The sequence below is a fragment of the Lepisosteus oculatus genome, chromosome 11, assembly GCF_040954835.1.
Source record: "Lepisosteus oculatus isolate fLepOcu1 chromosome 11, fLepOcu1.hap2, whole genome shotgun sequence".
Classification (NCBI taxonomy): Eukaryota; Metazoa; Chordata; class Actinopteri; order Semionotiformes; family Lepisosteidae; genus Lepisosteus; species Lepisosteus oculatus.
This window is the reverse complement of record NC_090706.1, coordinates 1545333-1567228: the sequence shown is the minus strand read 5'-3', so window position 1 is coordinate 1567228 and position 21896 is coordinate 1545333. Positions and strand designations below refer to the sequence as shown.

General features: G+C 39.7%; 1 protein-coding gene across 1 annotated transcript; it reads right to left on the bottom strand.

Moving 5' to 3' along the window:
- Positions 1 to 346: 346 nt before the first annotated feature.
- Positions 347 to 21344, bottom strand: angpt2b (angiopoietin 2b). Its single transcript, XM_006631214.3, has 9 exons — positions 20629 to 21344; positions 14951 to 15106; positions 13445 to 13566; positions 11601 to 11833; positions 10974 to 11095; positions 6845 to 6946; positions 4824 to 4990; positions 3221 to 3351; positions 347 to 2850 (listed from the first exon to the last, which is right to left on the bottom strand). Exons 1-9 carry the CDS (start codon positions 20896 to 20898, stop codon positions 2690 to 2692), a joined length of 1464 nt encoding a protein of 487 aa, XP_006631277.2. The 5' UTR covers positions 20899 to 21344; the 3' UTR covers positions 347 to 2689.
- Between the last annotated feature and the right edge of the window lie 552 nt (positions 21345 to 21896).

Sequence of the window (21896 nt, the reverse complement as noted above, 5' to 3'; positions counted from 1 at the left end):
GTGATCTAGATGAATACATTAAATCATGAGAATAGCATTCAGATCTTTCATCATGTGGTTCAGTCAGCAGATCACATACAGTAGCTGCGTGTGCAATTATTTTGATACAAACAGTAATGGAAAGGGTAAAGGTCACTCTGTGAACTCATCCTTCTGGGAGGGTCCAGAAGCCTGTCCCCCAGGGGTACGTCATACAGATTAACATGTAAATACTGCATCGTGGTTATGTTTATATATGAAGGTATGTCCTGAGGCTGTACCGTGCTGACTGTTTCCTGTGCCATTTGTATTCAAGTCCTAATAAAAAACAACAACACTGAAAGTAAAAAAATAGAAAGTAGACATCTGTTTTTTCTTGTTATTTATTAAAAGCCTAGGCACCTAAAACAACTGATTTTTTTTCTTAGGAAGAATTGTTTTTTGGGGGAGTTAAATAAAAGAAGAACTTTTTGAGCTCTAACTCAAAAACACTAAATTGTATTGTCTTACTAATGAAAGAGACAAATGATGTCTGTCTTTCGTGGAGCTCTGATCAAACTTTTTCATACCCTCTTTATATCACTTAATGCATGTACACACACAAAAACAGACCTGGAGCACAAAAAAGTAGGGCAGAATGTGGGATCTGACACTGCACACACTGCTGCTATGAACTAGTGGCACACAGATACCAGACATGCATAACAGATGCAATTCAAATTCACCTGGTATAGATTAGCCAAGTGCAGTGACTGAGCCTGATGCATTGGATCTGAATTGCATGACTTTTTGGAACTCATGAGAATGTGATGATGACCTCAAGACCACTCAGGACACACAGTTCTCCCTTTTATTTTTTTACTTTGGAAATGAAATCTTTGGGAATGAAGCATAAACTCAGTCTTCCACTGAGTCAGTTACATTGCGATGATGCAAACTGTATTTTTCATTAAGACTTTGATAAAACATAGCTTAAGCTTTTGGGATTCTCTTTCTAATTAAGAACAAAAAAGGATGCTGATACACCAAATGTAGAATGCATTCTGACTAAATGGATCCCAATTCATTCTTTATACCAGGAAAAATGGGAGAACTGTGTCTCTTGGCCTGAATAATTTGCTTTATAAACTGGTTTCAGCAAACGAACATGATCAGACTGTTTAAAGTAATTAGGTGCCATTAAATCACTGCTGTACAAAGTCACTTTAAGAAGCTGTGTCTGACGTTTGTTTAATCACTTGGCCGGAGGGATTATTGCTTTTGGGAAATGAACCAAAAAAAACTGTTAGGGTTTTTGTATTCAAATATTATTATTGAAATAAAATTAAGATAGTTTGTGATTTATTTGTGTTTAACTGCAGTTATTACAGGCCATATGTGGTTCAGTTTTTTTTTTTGAATAACTTATAACAAGTGAAAGTGATATCACTGCTCCAGTAACATGTGAGAATGGGCAACAGCAGAATTGTTCTTGAGATGAGCAGTTAGCACTGCTCGGGTTTCTAGATGATAATTTACTTGAAAAGATAAGAAGAAAAAAAATGTGAAACATAATAATACAGCACGATAAGTGAAATAATTGTAGAATTATGATGTCAAATTAAACCTAAAACCAAGGGCTACATACTGTATTTACTGCTCTGCAATGTATAGAAATTATAATAACTTATGTAAAATCCCCTCACTGCTTTAGAGTTTATATTTCGTTTTAAATAACCAATGTTTTAAATGGCAACGTTCCCCTTTTGTCTGAAGGACAAAATAACAAAACAATCATGAAGTCACTTCATTTCTTTCATAATCTCAAGGTTATGGAGGCACATTACAAAGAGGATAAGTGCGTCCAGGGTTTACATGATTGAAAGATATAAATATATATCATGGCAAACTAGTCTGAAGGGACTCTTAGGAAAGCTGAAATGCCAATAAAGGCTATCTAAGCCTCTATCATTTGTAAATAGACAAAAACAGAGGTATTTTAGGTTATGAATTAGATTAGTGTTGATGGTTATTTTTCCTTCTCACATGGGGTTAATTAGTGGAATGTTAGGGGGTTTTAAGAGCCTGATGGGGTTAGGTTGCTAAACAGTTCTTTCGGTGTGTAAACAGCAAAATCTGTGAAGTCTCCTGCACTGAACAGTATTTCAATGGTGAGGATTTTTTGTGTACAGATCTCTGGAGCCACTTTATTTAAGGATAAGGTTGGTCACGCATATATATATATATTTTTGAAAAAGCAAGCGAACAAACCTATTTTCATATACTCTATTAAATGCTTGTTAGTGTTTTGCAACGGTTGAGGAAGGAAAATTCTCTGGTTGATTATGTAATTACAGCACAAATTACTTAATTTACTAAAATTCTACTCAGGTTTCCCAATCCATCTGTTTCAGCAATTAACTGCAATCACATTATCTCTGTTTCCCTGTTTCCATGCTCTGACAGTTGAGAGTTTTATAAAACCGTGTCACTACGAAGACATTAGTGCATCTAATACTCACAACATAAGAAGTTTATGTATGTACAGTTCATTCAGGCTCCCTTACGTTGAGTGAGTGTTTTCTCTGTACAGTGGGTGTGCTCTAAGTTTCCTTTCATAATGTCCTTTGACAGGCAGCCCATATGCCTGAATGTCTCTGTGTCGGTCTTCTAAAAAGTTGATTCCGTCTGTTTCCATGAGAAGTCTCTGGGGACTGGGTCTCTTTCCCTTTCAGAAGTCACGTGGTCTGACCATCATGGTTGTCATGGTGGCCATCATGCTAGGTCCTTTCCAGTAATACCACTTGATTCCATTGTAGCGGACGATGTTGGAGCTCCCAGCATAATAAATCCCGTTGAGGTTGGATGGACCACATGCTTCAAACCACCACCCTACAGTCCGGTGAGAAGAGCAACATTACTGATGGATTGAGCACAATCTTCTGAGAACGAGCCAGGACAAAAAAATCTTGAAAACCACAAAAGGGCATTTCTTGATAACTCATGTTACGCTTTACAGTGTTTAAATAGCAGCTTCTGGCTTGTTTGCCAGCACCAAGCACAAGAGATTGTGTAAAGTTGAGACCTTCACCAAGCTCTTCACTGCCAGCTGCCAATTCGGCACCCTTTCAGAAATGCTCTTTTGATCCAAAATGTTATCACAGTTTGATCACTGGTTCCTATTCATGACTTTGCATAGGAGTCCACCCATGCCCACATGGTAAAACCATTAAAGAGTTCACGACGTGACATAATTGTTTACCTCCAGAAGCCATCTGGGCACATTTGCAGCTGCACTTGTCGTTATCTCTGTCCTTGGTGCTGAACTGGGCTCCAGAGGGAGTCAGGCTGCTGGTCCTCCCTGCAGTGCCACTGAAACCCCATGCATGGAGGCTGCATTTGTGGGTATAAGTTCACGTCAGCGATACATACTCCCCATCAACACTCAGGTCAGCAATCTTACCATTCCTCTGAAAGCAGTTTAGACTGTTTTAAAAACACTCCGCTACAGAAGTACACTGTTCATTAGAATTAATGTCTATTTGGAAAGACACCTCACAAGGAATGCCTTTCAGAGTTATGGTGTAACACAGGTAATCAACTATTTATTAGTGGTGCTTTTAAAACACATGCTCTCCAGAATGCAAAACTGCACATTTTGGAGAGTTTCTAACACTACAGTTCCCTTGGCTGAGACTGAAAATGAACCCAGCACTGTGTTCCCAGCGCCTTCACAACAATGACTCATTTGAGGGAAAGTTCAATAGGTAATATCTGGCATTTCCTTCTGCTGTTCTATTGCCTAGTAAGATGCAAAAAATGCAAGAGAAAAAAGTAATAAATGAATCCATTAAAATAACATAGCTCACTACATTGTTTTTGCATTATTATAATAGCCAATACATTAGTTTTTATATTATGATCTGTCTTAGACACATACAGCAAATTCTTTAATTCTATAGTGCTTTGAATGGAGTCCCAGTGGTGTTTTTTTATATGGAAATGTCACAAAGAGATGATACTGTTCTTTGGCGGTACCTACACTAAAACCCTAACTCCACCACCCATCCAATATGAACTAAATTAGTCGCAAAACACTTTGGCAAACTGCTAAAGAAAGATGGGTTCATCTATGTGGTAGCCGAGTGTAAAACAGTTCTTTTTTAGAAGACTGTTTAATCGTCCTATTGTAAGTATCTTTCAGTGCATGACATTCCCACGATACTGCCATCACCACGCTCTGCTCTGGGAGAAACGCATTTGAATAGGCAGAGAAATGGGCTTTGTAAGAGCCCAGGAGACAGATGGACGCAGCACGTGTCTCATTTTGAAGCCATCTTGAGCACATTCACAAGATTGGCTTTCTGTAGCTTGTGTTACAAAACGCAATTTGTCATGAATGAGATTTCAGTTGAATGTATTATATGTAGTCTATTAATCATCAGTTTGCTATGAATTTAGTTCCTAAAGCATTTTAATAAAGTGTCCATAGATATCCAGAAGTGATGCTGTTAGGTTAAGGTTAGACTATTACATACTACATTACATACTACTACAGTATCTATAGATGCTATACTAGCATTTCACAGAATTTGTTTTTTTAGCAAATAATAAATTATTATTATATCTATTTTTTCTTAATTGACACAAAAGGCTTAAAGGCATTACCACAAACTTAATTTCCAAATACAGGAACTCCCTTGTAAAAATGACTAAATCTTAAAGGAAATCTGCATATCAAGTGCTGTTAAAAATGAAAACCATTTGTGATTCATTTAAAGTGCAGAAGAAATGGACCACATTTTGCAACTCGGCAGAAAGCAAACCCCATGATAGTGGCCTTGCACACTTTTAAGGTTCCACACCTGTAGTTTCTGTCCTCGCCATCAATGTAGAAGTGGTCGTATTGAGAGTGGGCTTCGTTCCCCTCCGAGTCTCTCAGCAGGACCAGCAAGGTATACTCCTGACTGCTTGTCAGCTGGTGGATGAATTCATTCCCCACCCAGTACTCCCCAGCGGCTTCGCCGAAACCCTGCATCAAAACCATGTGAACAACACAATACTGCACTGTGTGCTCTGCAGAAAGAGCAATAAGGCACATGGGTGAAAAAACAGTATGTTCTCTTTCCTAGCAAAACATCTGCAAAGAAGATCAACAATTCGTTTAAAATAGCTATTATTAGTTTTCACTTTTTTTGTTTGTTTTGGCTTCACTTAATTATATTTACAAATGACAGTGATTCCCCCCCACCCCACCCCACCCCCCCAGCCTATGTTGGCACGACCACTTGTTTATACAGAATCATGTGGTTGCCTTGGAGCACAGATGGCATATGGAGAAAAGCAATATCTTCCTCTGACGCTGCCAAGCGTCTGGACTCACTCCGCAGATTCCAACATGAAGCAAATATTTATATTTTCCTCTAATGGCAAAATAATTCAAAATACGTGACCCTGGTATTATGATTTGGATCATCTGATTAACTCCATCCCTACCTCCCACAATATCCTTGTTTCCAAAGGTGTATTCAAATCTGAACAAGAAAGAAATTGTGATAAACCAACCCAAAATAGAGGTTTTTTTTTGGCGTATTGTATTTTTTCAAAGTGAAAGACTTCACTGGAATGGTCACTTCAGAATGACCAAAAAATAACATCAGTAACCGTAAGAATAACACAAATAACAGAGCTTAGACATGATGGTTATTTCAGGAGAAAAAAGTGCCCACAGAAATAACTTGTGGTTTATAGCTACATTTTTTATAGCTACATAAATATTTGCATTGTTATGTAGTTTGACATGTATTTTAGAGAAAAGACTAATTAATTTAAGAACCTGACAGCTTTGTAAAAACAGCTTCTCTGTAACACCCAATACTCCCCATGTTTTTTTAGCCCTGCCTCTCTGTGCATATCGTTTCCCTCTGCCTCTCTTTCCCTGTCTTGCACTCTCTTTCTCTTTTCACAAGCAGTGTCACTAGAAGAAGGATATCTCTTCCCACAGGGCCCCTCAGACCTTTGGAATATGCACTGGAGTATAAGAGCATACTGTGTGCTCTGCAGGGATATTAGCATCCAACTGTACTCTAAGTTGGATGCAGATATCCCTATTCAACTTATCAACAGCATCCCAGTGAATGGGCCTCTGAGGAGGGCTTTTTTTCTAAAACCCCAGGGACTAATGTCCTCTCTATTGTGCTTTTCATGTCAAAACCCACATGGCCAGCCCAGCCTCAATATCAGCACAGGATCAGACCAGCTCAGCACAGGGAAGGGACAGCTATGCTAAGCAGTTGTTCCACTCTTCAAACCTTATATGTGTCTGACCCTCAAAAAGCGTCTAATAAAGCAAAATGTCAAGAGAGTTATCTTTGATGAATTTCTGTAGCTCTCCTGTGCACCTGCAAATAATTCACACAGCCTTGCTGATCCTATTTGAGTGGCAGGGTGCTGAGAATGTTAATACTAGCCGTCCTGGCTGGTGAAGATCTGGTGCCTGTCTGCTCATGAATATGATGGTGTTTGGTGAGCTGTTATGAACAAAACACAATTGAGTTCATGGTTGATATTTTACAGTGATTTCTGTGATCCTGCAAATGGACCATTTGGATCACTTCCCAGTGTTCCCCAATAAATCCATTATATTTTATTATATTATACTCAGCAACAGTACTAATACTAACAGTACTAGTATATAAAAAAAAGTTTTATAGTGCTAAAGGTAGCAGTAGCGGTAGTAACTTCTGTACCTGTAGCAATAGCACTTGGATCAGTAGTATTATTGATAACTATAATGCAAGCTTCCCTACAAAGTAGTGTTTCTGATGTGAAACAAACAATTATTCCTCCTGAAACTGTGCACATGGCCTGTGTGGCATTTCCTCACCATTTTGTAGTCTTTCCAAGTACGTTGGAAATCCACGGTGCCATCCTTCCTGTGCTGTAGAACAGTCCAGCCGCCTCCCTTTGTCTGCATGTCACAGAACACCTGTGAAAACAGAAATCCCAGAAATAAACCTGCAGCCTGGTAATGAACACGCAGCACCGGACCACCTTTCTGAAGTCACCTTCTAGAAATCTCACATCTGCGCATCAGTGTTCTGAGAGAAGAAAGGTCCTCTAACAGCAAACAGTCACTCAGCAAGACTGCAGGCTTGCTAGTGAAATTAAAAACCATTTACTACTACTTGATGTTTGATTCATTCCTTTAATATGTTACAAACATTGCAGTAACATAATGTAGAATAACAGATACTTGTCTCTTTCCAACAAAACCTGAACTTCCAATCATGGTTGAAGTATTTTACTTTTATACAGTACTGTACAGAATATTTAATTATCATTGTTCTTGCAATCCTGTACAGAACCCCTGTGGGAACAGAACAACCACCCTGTTTCACACTGTCTGCAGCTTAAAACACAAAGCACAGGTCTGCTGTGTTTAAAGTTTAAAGTGCATCATTTGAAAAGGCTTGCATAATTTTGATGCAGTTAAGGGGGGCGTGCCACACAAACTACATTGCAAGTGCTGTGAAACATGTAATGATTAGTTGACTGCCAATTTAAAACTAACAGTTATCCACATGGTATTCAATGCCAATAAATACTGGGGTGCAAGGAAGGCACAAGGGGTCGTTTTCATTCCAGCCTGTTTAAATCTCAGCTTCACACTGTGTCATCAGAGCTTCCACACTGACCACTCTCACTGTGAACATATCTTGAAAGCACACCTGAAGAAGGCTCCATGGCCGAAAGGTTGTGTTTTCTTTCTTCTTTTTTTCAGCATGGAATAAACCTATTACTTGTTCCTTTGCAGCCTATGCATGCTGACACAGCTCCCCACCTGAACTACTAATATCTTGAAAGCATCAGAATAACTGAACAAGACACTTAGTCTGTAGGGGGTTTCTCTCCAATTTGTGAATGAAAAACAGCATCCTTCTTGCTTTCCAGGAGAAAGAAATCGCAGCTTCAATTACCAAAGGTGTTTTGTAAGTTCACTTACATGCAATTGTGTTACAAATGGCTCATTCATCATTCTGGCAATTGGAACCCTATTCCAGTAAAGAGACTTAATAGTTTTTGGGTAATGCAAAATTCCCTGTCCACCTTTTGCCCCCAGACACCATCATTTATCAAGACAATTATTCAGTAAATTGGATAATAACTGTACCTCCGATATTTGCCATGGTCTTTCGTAGTTAAAGGTTGTCCCAATTGTGTAACAGTTAAATTGTCCATTTGTTAAGGGGGAAAAATGACAATGCAGTATTTTGAAGACTTGCAATTCTAAGATCACACATCACCACTTACAGTATATTATGTAAACGTCTAACAGACATTTTAATAGTGCTACTTTTTAGATACCACATACAAGACCAACAATTCCATTGTAAACGATTACCCTGTGTATGTGGACTACAGTACAAATAGGAATATTTATTGAAAAAGAAACTGGCAAATGGCCTAAGAATTTCCTACTTTATTTCTTGCATGACTATTTTAAATGCATGTTTTTCTTTAGCAGTAGCATGGTTCTCTCTTTTCTTGCTTCATACAGCTGACGTCTCTGGTTACAATCATCTGAAATTAGTGATCATTATTATTGATAATGTATTGCAGTCTATAAACATTGTGATCACACTTTTGCCATGAAAGTGCTGCCTTTGGTAGAAAGTGGTTTTTTACCCGATTTGTTTGCACAACTATAACCCAAATGTGTGGTCTAGTTCGAAAGAGTCATTATGTATTCTTGGACCAAACAATCTCCAGAGTGTCCAAAAAGTACTTTTAAAAGTCTTTTTAACAGTTTTGTTGACCTGCAATTGCTAAGCTACAGAAAGCTCGTCTCCCTACAGATTGATACCTTTACCTGCAGGTGTCTTTCCCAAGAAAATCATGCTTTCTATTTTAAGAGCTTCTCCAGCACACAAAGTACAGCCAGTTACTTCAGTCCAGATAAAGTTTTCACTGGCAAGATCAAAAATATTTCTTCCTAACAAAAAAAGTAAACTGTAGATCTTTCAAGAAACTAAAGAAACTGATCCCTGTGCAGTTTATATGAGATATTTTTATGTCCTTCATATTAAAACCAAAGGTTTGAAGAATGTAAAACCAATCATACATATATATATATTAAGTGTCATCTGAATGTCTTTATGCACTTATTGCTTAACCAGATGTCATCCCTCTGCAGCAGAGTCTGTTTTTTTTAACGAAAAACACATTCAGGTTTCATGTTTCGCATCTTGTTTAAACTCTAATTTCTGCAACAGAAAGCATTCCACTCTACAGGAACGAGTTCTGATTTCTGCTTTGTCTCCTTGTAACGACTGCAGATGGGCTGGTGACCCATTGTTAATGAGAAGAGTAAAAACAGTGCTTTTAATTATGCCCGGTTCTCCCTCACCATCCTCTGGCTGGGCCAAGACCTCCCTGTGGAAGGAAACACAGGAACTAAATGGAACATAGACGTCAGCTGCCTCTGCTTGCCATAATTACAGCCATCGATCAAATCCACTTTCAGCACCCCTTGTACAGACACCACAGAGGTGACGAGACCACAGTCAAAAGGAAGGGAAGTCTCCCAGGAAGAGAAGCTAACCAACTGCAAATCACAGCTTGACCTCCTTAGCAAACTGCTACTGTAAGTCTGCACAGTAAAAAAGTCTGACTGCTATCTGGTCTGCACTATCACTATCGCTTAAAAAAAAACCTGATGCCTCATTCCACCCTCTTTAAAAGATAAAGTAAGCCTTTCAGAATCCTAAACTTCAGTCATGCAGTCTTCAGCAGGTGGAACAAACAATTTCTTAATAGTCGAGATACTGCTTTCATGCATGGCATCATTTGGTTTCACATTCCAAGTGTCAGCTGGCATCTTTCATTCGACAAACTGTCTCCAGAGTCACAAGAGAAGGACGGAGTATTGTCCACACCTGGTTTCCACACACTAGACTAAAAGTCTGAAACTGGCATATCAAAAACTGATGATACACGATGACAGTTGAGGAAAATCAGAGAAAGGCCTTGTCCACAGTGACCCTCCTGTGAAGATTACACCCTTATCTATCAGTACTTAGGTTCTGAGCCCATGATGCAATAAACTACTTGTATCCTGAATTAGATGTCATACACAAACATGTGGGTGTGGGTTCATGGCAATCCATAAAAACAAAAGGAACAGTTAAGAGAGGTCATTTCTCTTCATTCAAGCCGCCACCCAGTCTGTTTAAAAAGATGGCAGGATTTGAAAGAGATCAATGGTATGCACCATAGTGTACATAAAAGCAAACTTTTACTGGGGGCAAAACTGGCTGGCTAATAGATTCTACTTGCCAAGCATCTGCATTTTATGCCCAGTGTAAACACAAACATATGAAAAAGAAAAGCTACTATTTACTGTAATTTAGTAGTGCCTTACTAGTTGGTAAATACCTTACAATTTCATGCAGCTTTTTTACAAATGTCATAAAGTGAGAAAAGGGAACAAGACTTCATCTTAAAAAAATGACTTAAGGATTATTTAAAAACGTTTCAGTGCAATGCCTAAAGGCTCTCATTTTTTACTCTTGTTTTTAAAATATTATTTTCCCTCTGATAGACAGAAAGGAATGCTGTATAAAAAACATGATCAAAACGATGTACCATTCAAGTTAATTATAAAATTCATATAAAAGGCTGAAATGAAAAAATCAAAAGTAGACATTTGTGAAGAGCATTTTGTTTCTTACAAAAAAGACTATGTGTATGCTGTATAGTTTTTTTAAAACTTGTTTTGATTTTATCTTGCATAGTTACACTTAAGCCTACAATTTAGTTTCTCTTAGCAATTTACTTGTTGGGACAAAAGACCATCTTACCAAATAAGCAGCGATCAATGCATTCATGCAAGAAAATACATTATTAAGATCTGTAATACTGTAAGTATAAAGCTCTCCACAACTTTGTGTTGTAGGCCAAAAGAAATCCTAGTTTAATCAAAACTGTTAACCTGCTTCCTTTAGGTTTGTCACCTTAACAGTCTGTGTTGAGTTGGGGTAATGCAGAGAGTAGACTCCACTCTCGGTGATCCCAGATTTGTACATTTCTGCACAGTCTCTGAAGAGAACCTCTTCCTTTGGCGAAACAGAGATTTCTAGAAGAAATGAGAAGTCATTGAGTTTGGTGTTCTTCAAGTAAAGCTACAACAGAAAGAGGTCTCTGTTATGTACCATGCCATCATTGCAAGATAGTTTAAAGTCATCTTTACATAAATTACTAACTTAATGAAATACAAACATTAACACAAAATAATATTAATACACCAAGGACTTTTTGGGTTCTGTAAAGATTCATGTGTAACTTAACGCTCGACACAATTTCCATTATGTTATATCGCACTTTTATATTTCATAAGTTAAGTATGAAATAGATACTTGAAGAGCACGAGAGCATCAAACTGAAACAAACTTCAATTCTCTTCACCCGCATTGTGTGGAAGTGTAACCTTTTTAATCGGAATGTGCATACGATCCTTGTGGAGCAACAGAGCGTGATGAGAAAGCAGAGACCCTCCCAGTGGTCCTGCTGTAGCACTACGCAGTCTATTAGCTTTCTATTAGTGTATTAGCTATAGAAGAGACTATCTGTCCAGGACTGACCGTTGCATTGAGTGGCCATGGCCAGCAGCTGCTGCACTGTTTCCATGAGAGTGGCCAGCTGGCGCTGGAGCACGGTGCTGTTGCGTGTGGCACTACCCAGATCGCTCTCCAGCTGGGTGACCAGGTGGCTCTGCCTCGTCAGCAGCTCCTGGAGCTGCAGTTTCTCCACCTTCAGGGCCTGCAGCTCCTGGGCGTGGTGCCCCTCCATGGCCGCTAACCGCTGCTCCAGAAGACTGAGAGACCGAGACACAGACAGGCCATCAGAGCAATCAATAGAAAAGGCAGTGGGGGAGGATGTTTGGGTTTTGCACAATTAAATATACACCAGACTGTACCAACATGGCCACAAACCATACGAGGGAGGGGTATGACTTGTTGTATTAGTGTGTTTATAGATGCCTAGAGTACCCAATAAAAAGCTAATGCTTTCCATTTCTGCTGCAGCTAATCCTAGTGTTGATCAGATCAGCTTTTGGTAGTACTTACCTTGTAAACTATGACATTTATAGCATTTGAGTGGCAAACAGGCCATAAAAATATGTGTTTACCAATTCATTAGTGATTGTAGTCCAAAATGCAGCCAGTTTTAGTGAGGGGCTGCAGAAAATTAGCAGCTGAAGGTTTCAGGTGTGCTTCATCGAAGACCCAGTGCCTGTTCTCCCTACATCAATTTCAGATGCCAGAACATGAGAGAGCAGTGTTGAGAGCTGAGAGATAAATCCCTTCTCTGTCAGATGTGCTTCCCAAGATTTCATTAACGATTTCATTTTTCTGTTGCCATCTCCTTTAGTAGGAAAGCCCCTGTCATGGTAGGCTTTCTTAGGTGAAAGAAACCCATCAGGAATGATGATCTCCTCCGATGAAAAGCGGGTGGAGGGATTTTTACATAAAGGTGCCTTGTTTCACACAAAGGCATGGAATAGCGCAAAGCACTGAAGTGGAGATAGTGCTCAACAAGTGCTCAACACTATGCCAGAGGGGCAGTTTTGATAGAGCAAAGTTGGCAACACGAGTTGGAGTTGTGAGTTGGCATGTGCATGTGAACTACTCATGTGTGGCTTTTCTATCAAAACCCAAAGGCAAATTTCTGGCATCATGGGTATATTTTAACTGTACCTTTTCAAAATTTGTAACAATCAATTTGTGCTGCCGGATTTTATTACCTTGAGTAATGAAACCATAAGTGTTATGTATTGAAACCATCTAGTTTAACTGATTAAATCTGCTGTGCCTCACCTTCCACAAACTCACTTCTTAACTCAAGTTCAAGCTGAACCATGTCCTGTATAATGGCACCTCAGTGAGACAAGGCCTCAGTAAACCCTTTCTCTCTGCTTTCAACCTGCAGTTTCTTTTCCAAACAAATGTTTCATTTGTTTCTGTGGTGGCTGTTTAGTTTCGGAGTGTTCCCTTACAGTCATTCGGAAACACAGATGTGAGAGCAGCGTTTGATGCCTGGGAAACAGAGGAGGATGGGAGCCTCCGGACTAAATTATAATACTGAAATACATGATCTTATCAATTCCACAGCTTGTATAATATGTTATCGGACTTTTGTCCCCAGTATTGTAAGGGGAAAGGGTATATTTTCTTCTGAGGCAATTGTAATAAATCTAAATGAGCCACCACTAGAAAGATGTGAAGGGGATTATTTTCATAAGTTATTGCTATTACAGTGTGTTACCACCATGTGTTCCCCTGTACCCCACTAGCAAAGGGAGACTGCAAATCTCTCCAAGCTCCTTTCAACACACATCAGGGCAGCTCTGTTAAGTCAGCTTCTAGCTGCTGTGAAGCAGCTCTTCCCTCTGTATTGTCAGTAGTCTTCAGTGCTCCTGGCTGACCTGTTTTTATCATTGAGCCGAGTGATCTCCTGGGTCTGTTGAAGGATCTGATTCTCCAGCTTGTTGGTGAAGAGGGAATACTCTAACAGCTGTATCTCCAGTCTGGTGGTCTGATTAAGCACCTGAAAAACAAAGGGATGGATTTAAAAACATAGTTCTGCAGCTTCTCAGTGACTGGAAGTGAAGCGTATTTGAATCCTGATGCCTTTACAGCTGAGTAAAGGGAGGACAAAAAAAGTTTTATTGGAAGCTGAGAATAGTGTTAGTGAGCCCAAGCAGAGTGCACCGCTGGTGCTTAAGTCTGAAGACTGTTAGTGGTGCCTGATTGTAGACATCACGGCTTCATCACTTCGCCTCTGCTTCTCATGTGTAAGGTTTGCTGACAAAAACACATGAATGCAAACAGTTTCATCCAGCTTTGTTGCTCCAGAACCTTGAGGTATTTTAACAGCTAAACCAACATTTCAGACAAAGGCAGAATAAGTCAAAATATTTGCACAGGTTGAGGGGACTGTATCTGACTTAACCAAAAACAAAGCAATGGGATCTAAAATAACACCTGTGTCAAAGGATCATGGGAACTGTTTGTTTTTTAAACTTTCCCCTGTGTTCTGCACTGATTTTAGTACAGTACTTCTGACACTGTCGGCACTCTTTTGCTTTTGTTTTTAAATACTTTTTTTTCATTAAAGATTCAACCTGTACTCGTTCCTTCCAGAACTACAGAACTTTTAATTCAACTGAAAAATTGTTTTTCAGTTCCATTTACAAGAATGAAACTGCCTTTTAGAATGCAAACGACAATGAGTCATCAATGCATTTAGTGGAAGCAGAGCAGGCCCATTGTATGTGTCACACTGTCACACCAGTCAGGTTAAAGATACAGTGTAACCCACTTTTGGAATTCATAGTAATTCAGAATTACTGAACATAACTAATTGGATCAACTGGTCATGAACTACTCCAAAACCATGAACCTCATAATGAATTCACATGAATATTGTTATGTATAGTTCAAGTAGGGAGCTGTGTCAGCATGCATAGGCTGCAAAGGAACAAGTAAAGGTTTATTCCTGCTGAAAAGAGAAGAAAGAAACAACATTTCGGCTGTGGAGCCTTCTTCCAATTCTTCACACCCGAATAAGGCTCCACAGAAGGCTTTTTCTTCTTCTTTCAACATGGAATAAACCTTTACTTGTTCCTATTGTTACTTACTGTATGTCTGAATAGTTCAACCTTTAAATTTAATTTAAGTTCAAGTATTTAATATGGAAGCAAAGCCTTGCAAACTTTGAAATTCGGCTGACTTGTCTGTTAGTCATAGGAGGTTCATCAGTGTTGAGATAATTAATGCAGGTTAATGCAATAGTTTTGATTTGTACTCAATGCGATTGAATTGTATTGCAATACTTTTGTTCTGAAAGGTCGTGAATGACAGTCAACATCAACTTGCAGTGTCTCTTATCTCATCCTGTGTCAGTTGGCACGCCTACAATTTTGTCTGACCTGTGTCTCCACGTCTGTCAGTTTCCGGGTCTGTTCAGCGGACTGGCTCAGCAGATTGGTACCAATCTCCAGCATGGCGACAGTCTGTTTCTGAACTGTGTTCCTCTGCAGTTCCTCCATCTCGGTCCTCACATTCTCCTGGATGTAGCTCTCCAGCTGTTGGCACACAAGAATGTCATTCTTTCTGTTTTCAGGGGATACAGTTTAGAGAAATGATCCGGGCGCTGCAATCTTAATTGGATGTTGTGTGTCCAGGTTCCAAGTTGAGTACTGCTGTTCTACCCAGTGGTACTTAGCTGTGCAAATGGGTTTGCATGTCAATCTCTTTGGAATAAAGTGTGAGCCCAATAAATAATGAAGACCAGTATTATTTTTTTATATGATCATCAACATCAACACGTTCAGAAGCAGGACCCTGATATGACTTGCACAGTATAAAACAGCAAGGCTAAATTCACCCCATTCATCCAAAGCTAAATTCATCTTTTTTTACCCAACACTGCATAAACTCACACTAATTAGCAAAATCCATATTTAAGGGAATGTATATATATATATGGATGTGTAGACATATTTGTTGGGAAGAAAGGTTTTAAAGGCAGCCTGTATGAGGATTTTTCCAACACAAGGGAGATGTAACATCATTTGACCACTGCAGTTCGTTAAAAGACTGCAAATTAGTTTAACATGACTTATAATGCATTTGTATAAAGGGCTCTGGCTACATTTACGTACAGTACATTAAATGACCATTGCTAAATCATGCACTTGTGTGTCTGTGTGGTTGCAAGGGTACTAGTTTTTCATCTCACAAAAGAAGGGAAAATGCTTGAATGAGCAAGTGCCACAATCAGGGGCCCGAATAATCAGGCGAAAGGAGAGAAAGTCCTTCATGATACAGGTTTGCAAATGGTGCTTCATGTGATTGTTAAGGAATACAAATTCAGTCTTTTGCGTTGATGTGGTAGTTAAATCTGTGTCTCTCTTGTTTAAGCAGATATTTGTCCAGTCAAATAAACAAGAATGACTTACTGTACATATTTCATTTATTTGCAGCCTGGCAGGATTTTTCGCATGGGCACCAGGATGAGCTACAGCTCATTGTGGTGAATAAGAAAATTCCTTCGTAAGCTGTGACCTCAGAGTGGAAATTGTAACCAGATTTTATTTACACATAAAACTCAAAATAATGTTCTTTCTTTTCCACAAGAAAAAGAAAAGTAATAAAAAATCAATTTACATTCCAGGAGAAAGGGTGGCCTTTTGAAGAAAGATTTCACATTTACTGAAGCGAATTCTTCCTGATCTTCTGGCACTTTTGTCTTTACACACATCACAAGAGTAATTCACCACAGCCTTGCAAACATTAAATTAAGTGCAAGTAGGATCTAAACTGAGGATTTGGAGGCTTGAGACAAGATGTACATAACGTAACAGAGTTAACACTGCAGTTACAGGTATAATGGATTTTAAGGAATACCGTAATCATTTCAGAATCAATCAAAATACCCTGGAGCAATATTTTGTCATCGATGAGAGATAAGCATTCCATTCTCAGAAAAGGAAAGTTTTAACAAGTTCGCTTTTCTTCTTTAATCAACTTCAATCTTCAACTAATTTGAAAAATCATTGAGTGCGCAAGCTGGTTTTTGTTTGTTTTGCTATGATTGTTTCCTTTCTTCTTAATGTAGGTTGAGCTGTGTTCAGATTGACAAACTCTCAAACCTCACATGTAATCACTGTTGTTTGTCAGGGTTTCATTTTCCTAAATGAAAAGAAATAAAAACCCCTCTTATTTTCCTCAAATAGAAAACTGATTATATCTGTCGTCATGTCATTTACTGCAATCAAATGCATATGAGACTGAGATGATAAGCATTATTCCTTGTGACTGTAGTAGACATAGAATAATGTTAGTATTATACTGGCAAAGCAACTCAACTTTGACAATACCATGTACACTTTTGCTAATTTAAAGCATTTTGCTGAAACAATAAAACTTAATAAGAATGAAATTCAATATCTGGCACTTGAAGGAGGGATGTTGTAACCATTTCTGTACCGTGTAATTGTGTGCAGATTTAAAGATCATTACTTTTCAGCTGGGTGATACTGTGCTGACGGGGAGCAGAGTGACTTTATCTGTCAAAAGCAGGTGCTGCTTCAGCAAAGACTATGTTAAATGTCATCAGTTTGCAGCCAACACAATATAAAGTCTGACAGGTACTTACTGGTAGTATGCTGGATTTTTTTTCTCCCCTCTGGTCTTGACACAGCTGGTCAAAGGGACAATTTTTTTTAATGGATGTGATGCTAAATAAAGACTGCCAGGAATGTAGCAGAAGCTGTACTGCGTGTTTTCACCAACCTGAGCTACGCTGTACAGCAGAGCCCACAGAGCTTTAGAATGATTTGCTTTTTATTCCCTTATTCTACTCAGAAAGTGAAATGAGAACAATCTGTCATTTACAGTGCTGGCCTGGAGACCCGCTTTTAACAGCAAGGACTTTAGTGGGGGAATGTTAGCGCAGTAGCCTGCTGCAGGGTACGACAGCAGCCCACACAGCATTTGAGCCCGTGACCCTCCAGTCCATGGTCCCAATAACACAGCCATGCTCCTGCTTCAAATTAATTCCATTAGGTGTTACTCTAAAATTATCTATTACCTCCCAAATCATTTAGTTTAAATGCCTCTGGTTTAAAAAGTACATGAAAGCAAATCAAATTCCGACATCACTGCCTTGAGCAATGAGAAAACTGCTGTAAAATCGGCCATGAGATGCAATAGACAACATGTCCCATGAAGCTGCCCTCATGTGAGAGATCTTGGCCCCACACACAGCACAGGCCCTGAATGAAACCTTCACATGTTCTGTCTTGGGAAGGGAAAATAAAATAAACTTCAAGAAGGTGAAAACAAGAAAACCAAAACCTTTGCTTATTTTTCAAATCAGTCCTTTTTCAAGTGTTTGATTACTGGACAAACGTTCTCTTTTAAGAAACCCTGAGCTGTGGCCAATCCCAACACTTTGTTTTGCCTATTCTTGAGAGAATGCAGGGCTGAAAATCATCTGAAAAGTGAGTTGTGCTGGCACAGGATACCCTCAATGCCAATGCAGAAAGTCAGATTGACAGTAAGAGGGCGGAGTCTTATAGAGACTACACAGTGAAGTCAACCACCAGGAACTGTCAGAGCCACCCAGAGTCCTTTGCCATTAGAGCCTGTCTTTTATCTTTTATTAGGACGCAGCCCAGTGTGGTTCTGGCATAAAGGTCTTGTGTTCCCCTGCCAAGAGATGAATGGAAAATTCCTTCAGCATCAAACTGCTACATTGTGTAAATAAAATAAGTCTGCATTAACACCTGAAATTTTCTGCTTTTCTCACAGTAGACAATAGAACAACAACAAAGAACAGTAAAAGATACCATATGTTTGTGAGCATTTACATGTTCATCTATATGCTCTATCTCTATGAATCGTTAACTAAAAACAAGCAACAAGATTATGGCGGGACAAAAAAGAGATTTAAAAGCAATAAACTAATACAGTAGGTTCTTTTCATATTTCCCAGATTATGCAACTATCAGACTTGAGTGATGCAGATGCACAGTGTTAAAGAGCTGTTTATCTGAACAACAAAAAAACTTAGAGAAGAGCCCGTCAGCTAAAACAAATGTCACATTTGGTCTTTCATTGACAGAAATGTGTTGAGCAAGCAGGTCACCACGAGCCAGAGCTCGAAGAGGTCACATGACTCCCCCCCCCCAAAGATTAGCCTCTGTTCTTGCCTCTCGACATTCCGGGGCCGTAAAACAGCCACACGTCTTCCAGCTGGGAGACCGGTTTTCAATGTTATAATCTGGGAGCTGAGCTGAGAAACAAAAAAAAAACAGAACTGCGAAAAGAAGGCTGAATGGAATTTCTCCTGGTCCCTCACAGTGGTTGAGTTTATAAACACTCTCCACTGTGTAAACACTGACAGGCCCTCAGAGACACTAGAAAGCTGAGGAAGAGGCTTGCGATTTTAAAATAATGTTCAGAACATCGTGTTACAGCAGATCTGTCGCGTGACTTTCACGGATATCCATCAGACCTGCCGCGAGGAACTGAGCACACTCCACAGGCAGTAGGGCTTTAAAACTCCCGTTTGCAAAGAGCCAGGACCCTTCAAGGCTGTACTAATAGCTCTATACAGGGTATTTTAAGATCTTAACGAAATAAAAAAAAACACTTGAATTGCATACATATGTTCAAAATATGACATAAATATAGCAATTGCAGCCAAACAAGAAAGTAATGGATGATGAATAACTCTTGTCTAAGACCTATTGCAGAGTAATCTGGGAATATGAATATTTGACCCTAGGAAATGTTAATAAAAGTAGCTGTATTAAGTAGTTGGACAAATGGACGAGATGAGAAAAGATGACAGATAAATACTTTGAGTTGTGTGTGCAGACTTTTTTTGTGAGTAATGTCTTGTGTGCTATCTTGAGCGTAATCTCTTGAGTGTAATTTTGTGTGTGTGCCCTTGAGTATAATCTCTTGTGTGTGATTTCTTGTCTGTAATCTTGTGGTAACTCAGACCTGGACGAGTGGCTGTGCAATGCTGCTCAGCCTTATTCAAAAACCAGCGTCCCAGGGACACCAGCCATGGATGCTAACACTTCTGGCTCACGGATCCGTCAGAGCAGACGGAGACACAGCCTGGAGCGACACACTGCTAGGAGGAAACCTTTGGGCCACGGGGGGGTCACACTGCCCTCTCCTGCCCTCAGTCTCTGGACTATTTATCCTTCTCACACCTGAGCTTTCCCACAGTACAATCTTTCTCTTCTTTAAAAAAAAAATACTCCCACAAACCCACGAGGCATGTTAAGAACATGTGTTGTTTTTTTTCATTTGAAACGACTCCCAAAGTTAACAAGCATACCATGTCATTCAGACACACTTTTCTGGTGTTCGAAATGCCAAAACCAGCCTAGCCTGATGCTTCTTCATTTATGGTTTTCAGAAACATCAGCTTGCATAGACATTCAGACCTTTAATTTCTGGAATGCATGATGATAGCACAAACATCTTTGTGAAGGATGGTGTCAAATAAACAATTCTACCCCTAACGTAGGAGCATTTATCTTGTATCTGAAGTGGTCCTCTTGTAGAATCTTTACCAAAAACCATTGATTTGGGAAATTCTTTCCCAGATAGTTTAAAGAATTAGAAGAACCCAAATTCAATAATTCTGGAAAGAGGTTAAGGCCTTTCTCAGGGAAAGTACTGACTCTAGTATAGTATCACATAAGATTTATTTCCCCAGTTTTATTAAAAAAAAATATTTGTCTTATGCAAATGCTATTGTGTGCTATGCAAAACGTGCTTGTGAATAAATCATACTTTAATACAATAATTGAATGGCAGCCAGGAGAAAATAAAGTAGGTTTGGTATACAGTGGATGCCATGCCAGTGGCCCTGGAGATCTGCCTTGATGAGACAAATAGGAAAAAATGATCAATTACATCTCTGCATCATCCGAGTGTGTGTGCCAATTGCCTTAACACAAATCACATGCTCTCTGCACCTTCTAAGTACTGTTCACAGATTTTGACAACAAAAATTAGCAAAGAAACAAGAAAGAGGATAAGCCTACAGACAAAATCAAACCACGGTACAGGTTACCTTTTGCAGCCACTGGGTGTTGTTCTCCATGGCGCTCTCCAGGGTCTCCAGCTTCTTGGACTGCCAGGACTGCTCTGCTGCGGGGGGTGAGTCTCTCTGCAGCGAGTTGGTGACCTGGAATGCAGAGCCCGGGCGGCAGTGCTCCACCTCCGGCAGCAGGAAGGTGTAGCTGCAGGGCCCGTGTTGCACCTGGTGGTGTCGCCTCTCTGACGAGCCCACAACGGCCACGATGGCCACAGCCAGCCAACCGACAGGGTAGAGTGTCGCCATTAGGGCAGTTGATTGGGTGATCCCCAGATAGATAAAGGGAACAGAACTGGAGAGATCTGAGAGTGGAGGATGCCTCTTCTTCCAAATGCTCAGCTTGCACCCCTGCTAGCTTCCACCTCTCCTGCCTGCAGTACTCCAGCTTTCCTGACTCAGTTCTTGCCTGTGGGGCTGCACTGACATGTGTTTTATGACAGTGTGCTGCAAACTGGCTGCCAAGAAATTTTTTGCTGTGTGCCTGGACTGATTGGATAAGGCGATTGTTTCCTATTCTTGCAGCGGCAGTGGTCCACAGCGCTTTCTGCAGGAAACACAGGGCATTTTCCTGCTTTGTTGTTCTTTCCCTTTTTTTTTTTTAGTTTCTCAGAAATATTTCTCTTCTTGTTCTTGGTACATGAGAGGAGCCAGTTCAGAGCTGTATATTAGGTGTCTGAGGATTTAAAGTACTGAGAAACCCTCCCTCATGGCTTAATCATCATCCCCCACCTCCTATCTCACACTCCCTCCACCACCCAACTCCACACATCTGCCCCCCTATTCTGGGTTAGAGAGGAAAGCTACAAAAATACACAGCATGACCACCACAATGGCTCCTTCTCACAAATATTCCCTTGTTTTATACACCCTCTCCTCTATTCCTGCTTGTCTCCCATCCTCCTATCCTCTCCCACTGCTGAAAAGTGAGTGGTACTGTACGTTTTCAAGAAAGACCCAACACTATATTATGTATCACTTCGTATTACTCCTTTACATTTTTTTAGATATGTTGCAATTTTACTTTACACGGATTTTAATAAATCCGCTTATTGTAATACAGTATATACTTTTTTCTGTAAAATATACAGCCGCAAACTGCCCTAATTAATCAAGACTCTCCTTAACCATTTCAGTGATGGATTTTTTGATGAATTACACAGAATGAAATCATTGTATTCCAGAGCACTCAAGGTTGAGAATTGCCCCTGGTCAATAAGCATATTGATATTTTGAAAACAGTGCAA